The sequence below is a fragment of the Setaria viridis genome, chromosome 9 (assembly GCF_005286985.2).
Source record: "Setaria viridis chromosome 9, Setaria_viridis_v4.0, whole genome shotgun sequence".
Classification (NCBI taxonomy): Eukaryota; Viridiplantae; Streptophyta; class Magnoliopsida; order Poales; family Poaceae; genus Setaria; species Setaria viridis.
In genome coordinates this window covers 34,804,442-34,814,158 of record NC_048271.2, presented here as the reverse complement: position 1 = coordinate 34,814,158, position 9,717 = coordinate 34,804,442, and the positions used below count along the sequence as shown (strand labels likewise).

Below are 9,717 nucleotides of genomic sequence, written 5' to 3'. Positions count from 1 at the left end.
GACTCGCGAAGGCTGTCGCGGACTAATACCTGAGCCTTGCTTGAACGGGTTATGTGGTTCAAACCAGAGTAACCCAACCTGTGCATGGTCTTCAGAAGTGGTTTCACATGGGCTAGTTACACGGGTTAGCCGGGTTGAAACCTGACCTTGTATGGGTGGTAATGGATCATGGCCCTTATGCCTCCTTCACAATCTAACTCCGCCTTATCTATTTTTAGTTCAAAATCATATAATATTATGACCCGACCTTTATTGAGCCCGATCCTTAAATTTGCTAGGCTAAATTAGAGGACCCTTTAACACCCCTATGAGCGTGCTTGGATCCTCGAGCTAAAATTTAGTCCTGTCACATCGAATGTTCGGATGCTAATTAAAAGGACTAAACATGAGCTAATTATAAAACTAATTACAGAAACCCTGGGCTAATTCGCGAGATGAATCTATTAAGTCTAATTAATCCATCATTAGCAAATGTTTACTATAGCACCACATTGTCAAATTATAGACTAATTAGACTTAATAGATTCGTCTCGCTAATTAGACTCCATCTGTGCAATTAATTTTATAATTAGTTTATATTTAATACTCTTAATTAGTATCAAATAGCCAATGTACAGAGCTAGCTTTCTTCCGTATAAAAGATGTTGAGATAGTGGTTTTGTTGTAGGTTAGTTTGGTTGTGTTCAACCAAGTTGACTCGGTGTTGCGTATCTAAGCGTATGGTGGTACGGAGTTGATTCGATTTCCATTAAAAAAACTAGACCAGCCTTTATCTTTTTTTCGAATAAAAATCGCTGCAAAAATCAAAAATAAATCTGATCTGCCCGCAGTAATGGGCCGCCCATCAAAAGGCCGTAGTACCACTATCTCCCACCACCTTGCTTGGCAAAGCCCGCCCATCGGGGCCAGGCCCAATCAAACCCCAAAATAATATCCAACAACACGTGGCGTAGCGTCTCACTTCAGTTCGCGTCTCTTCCCTGTCACTGACTTGTGTGTGTTGCGGGGGCTCGCAGCACGCCTCGGCCTGCCTTGTTGTCGGAGCGGCCGCTGCTCCACCCCTGCTCAAATCGACGCCCAGGCGAAGCGAATGGCTCCCCTCTTCGCCGCCGCGTCCCACGCGTCCCTCATCCCCCTCTTCTCCCCGGACCCCGCCGCCGCCCGCCTGGTCCGTGGCACCCTCAGGTCCCGCACCTCGGGCCTCCGCCTCCGCGGTGCCCCGAGGGCCGCCGGGCGTGGACGCGGCCGCGGCCGCGGGAGCGGGGGCATCCCCGACGAGTGGGGTGAGCGCTCTCCGCCGGGCGCCCCCGAGCCCCCCGCGCAGCCCGACCTGCCCGTCGACGAGGACGAGTGGGGCGGCGACACCGCCGAGGGCAACTCGCGCCCCATCGTCGTCGACGAGTGGGGCGAGCCCGCGGAGCCCGAGCCCGAGCCCGAGCCCGAGCCGCCCTCCGCCGCGGACCCGCCCAGCCCTTCCGCCGACAACGAGTGGGGGAAGGATCCCTCGGCGCCGGCGCCGGCGCCGGCGGCGGAGGAGGTGGATGAGCAGGCGGAGAGGAGGGAGGACCTCAAGCGGTGCCTGGTGGACACGGTGTACGGCTCCGAGCTCGGGTTCCGGGCGTCCACGGAGGTCAGAGGGGAGGTCGTCGAGCTAGTCACCCAGCTCGAGGCGGTCAACCCCACGCCCGCACCCGTCGAGGCGCCGGATCTCCTCGACGGCAACTGGATCCTCATGTGAGTTCTTGCTATGCGGAAAGCTATAATCATTTTCTGTGTTCTAGCAAGTTGATCGATCGATGATTTGGGGGTGATGAGCTGTGTTGCTACTGCTAGTAATCATCCATGTTCAAATGATTGGGAGGTCAACTGGAATCTTTAATGATTAGGGGCGAACCATTTGCTTTGAATGCACCTGCACAAGTAGATTGTCCCTCTGTAACCAAAACTGAGCAGCTTCTTGAGCCATGTGATTAGTACAACACCGAAGCATCAGCGAAAGTTAAAAGATGTGGTTTAAGTCACAACTGAACATTAGGGCATCTATTGGACACAAGAAACCGGTATTTATGGGTCCACTAGAATTTTGCTTGGTGCTTACCTATTTATTGGTTTGGTTGAGATGCTTGTAACCATCAGATAGACCATTGTTATTGTGATCTTAAATGAAGTAGGACCAATGTCCTCTTGTTCAAGGAGGTATCTACGAAGAATTATTACATAATCATGTTGGCATTTCCTGCTTCTAATCATTGATTTGCTGGTTCTTTATTTTGGTAGCTTCTTGCTACAAATAAGTTACCTCAAGGTAAAGTGGTTGCCTTATCGTGTTTAATTATTTACTTGCAGATATACAGCATATTCTGAACTCCTGCCTATTCTAGCTGCTGGGGCAACTCCTTTTGTGAAAGTAAAGCAGATATCCCAAGAAATTGACTCAAAAAGCATGACGATAGTCAATGCTTCAACCCTTACGACTCCATTCGCGTCATTTTCATTCAGTGCAACTGCCTCTTTTGAGGTTCAAAGTCCATCAAGGATAGAGGTACAGAATTGATAGCCATCAATGTCATGCTGCTCTATTTGGATTTATTATTCAGTTATAGACATAAGTCAACAACAGCTGTTGATTCACTTTCTTGAAAATTTAGAATTGTGATAGCGTCCTATTGTGTTATTTAGGTTACTATGCTACATTGCTATCCATGTCCCCTAACTGGCTGTAATTGTGGAATGCTGCATTAGTAGTATGATTGCTACCATACTATAGTTTTACTTTCAGTATCAGATTATGATGCATTATATGCTTCTCAGTTGATACTTTAGTGCACAAACACTATAGGCTAATGTTTCCTCTGATTATTAATAAGTTGCTTGATCCATCCTTTTCCATTTATGCTGTTTTGTGATAATGAGTAGAGTCAAACTTGCTAGTGATCAATTGAATGCAGGTCCAATTTAAGGAGGGGAGCTTTCAGCCTCCAGCGATATCATCAACAGTGGATCTACCTGAACAGGTCGATATATTCGGGCAGAAGATCAGCCTGGGGCCAGTCCAGCAGGTGCTGAACCCTTTGCAGCAAACGTTTGCTAGCATTGCAGGCTCCATTTCTGGACAGCCACCCCTCAAGGTACAGATTCCTGGCAACAATAGAGGCCGGTCGTGGCTCCTGACAACCTACCTGGACAAAGACTTCAGGATCTCAAGAGGTGATGGAGGCTTGTTCATTCTCGCTAAAGAGGGGAGCCCTTTCCTAGATCAATTGTAAATCTGTAATAGGTCACGGTGGGAAAGGAAAGGCATCATTATTCAGAACTGCACAGAACTTAATAGAAGACACTGTTTCATTCTTTACCTCTGCTTATCAAACAAGCTTGAGATATGCATTGCTATGAGATCTCACTCTCAGTAACCAGTATTGAATCAGCTACCTTGTGTTACTCAAGAGTCAGACTAAGATTGAAAAAACCAAGAATACTTTGAATTTTGATGCTTCGTTCTGATTGGCACGGTATTCGATTATGTATGGCGTCTGACAACCATCTCTACCTCGGCAACATGGCATGGACAATATTACTCGATATTGTTAGGAATAGCACTTGTATTCATAACAGGGGCTCTAGGCCTATATATACCTAATCACGCACCCGCGCGTGCTCGTATCCCCTAAAAGCGACCCCGAATAGTAGCTCAATAGTGCGCAATAGTGAGTGAATAGTGGCTGAATAGTGCCGCCACCCATAGGTGCTCCATCCACTCCCGGTGAGTGCTCGGGCACTATTCATATTCCCGAATTTGAATAGTGAGCTGAATTTAAATAGTACCGCGAATTTGAATAGTGTTCGCCGAATTTGAATAGTGCTGTGAATAGTAACTCGAAATTTGAAATCCGAAATTTTTCGGAGTCGCTCGTTCCCTCGCCCTCGGTCGGTATTATTCCCGCACTGGTATCAGAGCCGAGGTTGTTAAAATTTTTGTTTCGAGGGTTTTTCTATATTTAGTCAAGATTGAAAAACTTCACTATTTAAATCTAGAAGTTAATACCGGAAAGACAGTTAATACTAAAGAAAATATAAATATAAGGTGCAGAATAAATAGCTCTGAAGATCATACTTGGCATACTTCACACGGTCAGATCAATTTATTAGTTGATTTAATACATAACTTCTATATATCTTGGGGTAAAAGGCAAGACGATTTAGAATTAAAATTTGAAAAACTACAGAAAGAACATAAGCATTTAGAAGAGAATATTTTAGCCTTGAATAATAAGCTAGAATTAATCTTGCAAGCAGCAGAAGAAAGTAGAAATTCTCTAGGAAGAATCATTCAAAATAGTGATTATATTAAAAAGGATATAACTCACCTATATAAGAAATTTGATAATACTAATTTTGAGCATAACAAAGAAATTGTTCTATCATCAACAGGATTAGTCGAGTTTAATAGATCATTAAACTCTGAAAAATGGAAATATCTGAAAGTCTCTCTAGAAGAGACAAGTCTCTCCAACTAATAAATAAAGACATAAAGCCTTTAAGCTTTATGGATAGATTGAAAGGAGGATGTGATGATATTGAAAACTTAGAAGATATGATAGATGTAGAAAGAGATCTTGAAAGATATCAGAGAGATACCTTAAGAAAGATAAGACCTCAGCAAATATATCAAATGGGCTGGTTTGAGAATAAAAATGGGCTATACAGAATATCTAGAGAAGTAGAATTAAGTGTTCTAACAGAACCAGTTCAGCTAAGAATTGTTAGTAAACAATTTGAGAACGGGCTAAAATATTCACGCTACAAATATATTCATCAAGGAATGTATATCATAGGAATTAAAGGAATTACTAGGAAGAAATTAGGAACCAAAGTTCTAATAACCTTGTTAGATAAAAGATGGGATTCAGTGAATAAAGCAGCATTGGGTTTCCTAGAAGGAGATATGAATGAAAATATGTTAATAACATACATAGCTCCAGATTTAATAATGCCAATAAAAGAATTTATAGATAAAATGGCAATAGGGTTTCAGACCAAAGGTTATGAAGACTTTAAAGGTACAAATTTATTAGTAAGTATAGAATTTGTAGGAAGGTTAACTAATAGAAGTGCAACTAAATACAAGGTAAATGTAAACAATGTAATAGAAAGTATGTAGTCTAAGGGAATAAAATTCATGAGTCCTTTAAAAATTAGTTCTGAAGAAAGAGCAGGTGAAGAGTGGAATATAAGTGCTTTAATAGAACCAAAGATTTTAAAACAACCTAAAGATTATGTAAGCTATGAAAATAGTAAAGGCAAAACTAGTATCAGGTTTGTAAATTACAAAGAAAGAAGTTTAGATGATTTAGAAGTTTCAACTTCTGAGTCAAACATAGGAGAAGCTAGAAGACATAGTGTATGTGAATTCATGGAAAAATTAGATATTGATAATGAAATAAAGCACTATGAGAAAAAACTAAGTAATGTTCAAGATGAATATAATACCTCCATGATATGTGAATGGTCTGCTATTAGAGAAAAAGAGCTATATTTCAGACGAGAATTATATAGACTTAATAAAATTAAGAAAGAAAGAGAGTTAAATAATAAAAAGATTAACATGCCGATAATAAAACATGAACCTACTTTGCAACATGTAAGTGATAAAAATAGTAAGATTCAGAAAGAATTAGAGAATAATAAAGAAATGGTAAAGGAAAAAGAAGAGGTTGTTATAAGTGAAGAAGAACAATGGGAGATCAATAATAAAATTTTATTAGAAAGTTATGAAGAAGAGGATGAAGATATAATAGAAATACATAGTAGTAAGTCAGAATCACATATTCTTTCTTTAAGAAGTGAAGAATTATACAATAAAAATACTGCTATAGAAGCCATGGATATAGATCCTAGTCCATCTAAAAGAAGACGAGAACAAGGAAGAGATATAAAAATTGAAGGAGAAACGGATAGACCATCTAGAAAACCAGGCAATTGGCCACCAGAAAAGGAAGAACCTACATATACCTATATACCTGGACAATATAAGCATATGGGTTCAAAAAGGAGAGAATTTGAAAGGACTGTGCAATTTTAGAATTATAGAAGTGATGGTGCAATATTAAATTTAGCTGCACATGATCCTATTGATTGGCCAAATATTATAAGCATATGGAAAAGCTTAATAGTCCAAAAATATATACAAAATCAGCATAATATTGGGAGTAGAGTAGAAGATATGATTACATATTTAGAAACATTCTTAGGAGAATCAGTTAAAGTTCTATGGGAACAATGGGTAGAAACTTATCCTCATTATTATGAAGAATTAAAAAGAGCTGGTAGCAACCCTTATAATTTTGCAAATATCATATCAAGTATTGTTATAGATGAAGATCCAGAATTAGGTTATACTGCATTACAAAATGAAAGATTGAAGGAAATAGAGAAATTGACTTTAACAAATTGGAAAGGAATAAAAGAGTTCTCTCAGCATTATTTGTATAACGCCACAACTGCTAAGCAAGGCTATAATAAGAGTATAGTTGAAAGATATTTTAATAAACTACCAGATCCTTTAGGATCTATGATATTTGAAGAATATAAAAAGGAATCTAATGGAAGGGAATATAATATTTCTCAGGCTATAACATTTGTTTTTAAGCAACTAAGAAAAATATGCACAAGCATACAAGCTCAAAGGTCAATGAAGCAATCAGATTACAACTTTTGTAATAAAATAGTTCAAATACCATTGACATATGGAGAAGAGAAATATAGAAATAAGAAATATCCTAAAAATTATAAGAAGGGAAATGTAAAGACAAAGAAAAGATATTTCCTAAGAAGATCAGATAATAGAGCTCCTTTTCTTCACAAGAGAAATGTAAGAAGATATAATCCTAGAAAAAATTATGATAGTACATGTAGATGCTTTATTTGTAATTCTCCAGATCATTTAAGTAAAACTTGTCCTAATAAAGATAAGAAGAGATATTCTAATAAGCAAGAAGAGCAAGAAAAGGTGTTAATTATAGATAGTGTTAATGAAAACATTCTGGTATGTGATGATGATATAATGGATGATGAATCCATATATTCAATAATAGAAACAGATGAAATTGAATATAATGAAGAAGATGAATCGAGTGATGAAGAGACAAACTTGATTGAAGAACTAGCAGGGTTAAAGATAGAAATGATGGATCAAATAATTCGGGATCATAAAAGAGATGACGTTAATATAAAATGTGTATTTTGTATATACTATCAAGATCCAGGAAAAAGGGCTACTTGCAGTTTATGTATAGAACAGGCATGTAGATCATGTTTAGAACAGCAAAGTGACAAGAATGTAGTCAATACGAAGTATGAGGAAAATAAGATCAGTCCGAAGGAGGACTCTTCAAATGATAAAAGAAATAATAAATATTTAGTCAATACTCCACACGAGTTTCTTATCCCTAGGATAAGTTTTAAGACTGAACAAGTGCTGGCATATTTTACACAAGATATTATAGATCTAATATGGAAGAAATATGCTGAAAGGCAGTACAAAACATTTCATGATATACAAAATTACTTCATGAGGCTATATCAAGGTATAGAAAGGAATTTAGGAATAATAGTTACTATAAATACCTTTCCTTTGCTTCATCTTGATGATAAGTTAATTGTTAAGCCTCATCATAAATTTATAATACTTAAGGCTGATATAAACCTAAAATATTTTACAAACATACAAAGGCATACAGGAGAAGATATTTCTTTACAAACTATTATTGATCATGGGTTAGTCCGAGATATTTATGGAACATTGGAGGAAATACTTCAATCTGATTTAGGAAAGGCTATTAAAGAAGCATGTAAAAGATTGGCGTGTGTTCAAGGAAAATATAAAATAAAATACTTTTCTAACCCACCAAAATTTACACTACCATTAAGACCGGCAAGTCATGATATATATATTATAAAAGGTTCGTATAAATTCCCTACGATATGGTCTTCAGAAATATGGTACAATTATGAAGAAATACGTGCCAAAAATAATCATGATAATTGGAGAATTTTCAATGAAGCAAAAGAAATAGAAGGAAACACTAAATTCAATACTGAGTACCATATGATGTATCAAAACAAAATAACAAAAATATTTCTACGAGAATATTATGGAAGGAATAGTATAATATCGAAATAAGTAGGAAGGCTACTTAAGCCAAATTATGGAATGGAATGCCAGTTAAGAAAAGAATATCGTGAATTACTGTCATGGTATGAACTGTGGCAACCAGAGGAACCGGATTTTGAAGAAGAAGAATAGAAATACAGCTCGCACAAAAAAAATACTTTGTCACACAAGGAAATAAGTCTCCAGTGTTGTTAACGTGTTAACAACAATTCGGCCGGGGCAGAATAATACTACAGCAGAATAATTCTACATGCCATGATGTTTTGATTGAAGTCTGCGGCGTCAATCATTCGGGCGTGGAAGACCATACCAAGCAGCATCCGGAATATCACGAGAAGACAGTACGCGATAGAGGACAAGGCAAAAGGAATAAACAGCAACTCTACTGTACCCAGGACAATTATTGAGGACCAGAGAGCCGTCCAAGTGTCCAGGCAACAGAAGAGGAGAATAGTTGAAGGCACCAGAAGCCTTAAGCACGAAGCAACTCCAGAAGCCTCTGCCGCGACTATAAAAGGAGGTATCGGGTTAAGCATTGGAGGCACCACACTACGGCATCAACCAGACAACCACCAGAGCACCACCAAGAATCACGAAGGCACACTCCACCACCGAAGACCTCCACTCATACTCCACTCATGAAGACATCCACCACCTCTCCCTGAGAGAGAAAGAATTAGCCACCATATTTTAAAATCTACCGCTGTATTACTCCACCTCTGTACTACCACCACTAGAATAAAGGGGGGCCGTTGGAGCTCGTTCCTCGGTTTGTAAGGTAATCAAGGTTTGTGCTAAGTGCTTGGGGTTTCCCGAAAGGGAAAGCCGCATGTAAGCTTGTCCCGTGAAAATGGATTAAGCTGTCCTGGTAGCATCCCTGCCTTCCTTTAAGCTCGTTCTTATGGGGCGATGTCTCTACGCTAGGGACCCTAGAGGAGAAACCTCTGCGTGTGTCGTTCTCGTGTTAGTCCTGGTAGCGGCGTTTGAGGAGAACCCTGTGTGCGCAGAGAAGTGTTCCCTTTGGGTGGAACTGCCTGGGGAGACGGTAGAGCCTGAGTCCTGTGTGAGCGTGGCTGGGGACGGTGAGGGTGCAGTCCGGGCTGGCCTGGTTCTGAAGCGAGCCAGCGAGGCATGCGGTGAGTACCGAGTAGGACTGTCACAAGCATAGCAGCACGACCGGCTGAATCTTCGGTCTCGCCAACCCGCAAAGATCCTGAGAATAGGCTTAATCAAGGAATATACCTAATCACGCACCGGCGCGTGCTCGTATCCCCTGAAAGCGACCCCGAATAGTAGCTCAATAGTACGCAATAGTGAGTGAATAGTGGCTGAATAGTGCCGCCACCCATAGGTGCTCCATCCACTCCCGGTGCAAGAAGGGAAAAATATACAGAAACCCCCTAATAGAAAAGATAAACACCAACAGTAGATATACATCTAACACCCTCCCCCCTCAAACTCATGGTGGGTCAAGAACACTGAGTTTGGAGAGGAAAAATCTATGTTGAATACGTGTCTGTGCCTTGGTAAAGAAATCAGCCAGCTGC

The 9,717-nt window shown here is 39.8% G+C and overlaps 1 protein-coding gene across 1 annotated transcript; it reads left to right on the top strand.

The window, feature by feature from the left end:
* Positions 1 to 995: 995 nt before the first annotated feature.
* Positions 996 to 3,482, top strand: LOC117840506 (probable plastid-lipid-associated protein 3, chloroplastic). The gene is made up of 3 exons (XM_034721018.2): positions 996 to 1,734; positions 2,347 to 2,542; positions 2,949 to 3,482. The coding sequence occupies exons 1-3, from the start codon at positions 1,091 to 1,093 to the stop codon at positions 3,264 to 3,266; spliced, it is 1,158 nt and encodes a 385-aa protein (XP_034576909.1). The 5' UTR covers positions 996 to 1,090; the 3' UTR covers positions 3,267 to 3,482.
* The last annotated feature ends 6,235 nt before the right edge of the window (positions 3,483 to 9,717 follow it).

Coding starts and splice junctions, on each gene's coding strand:
- LOC117840506 (XM_034721018.2), top strand. CDS start 1,091: ATGGCTCCCCTCTTCGCCGCCGCGTCCCACGCGTCCCTCATCCCCCTC. Junction 1,735..2,346: donor GACGGCAACTGGATCCTCAT/GTGAGTTCTTGC, acceptor ATTTACTTGCAG/ATATACAGCATATTCTGAAC. Junction 2,543..2,948: donor AAAGTCCATCAAGGATAGAG/GTACAGAATTGA, acceptor AATTGAATGCAG/GTCCAATTTAAGGAGGGGAG.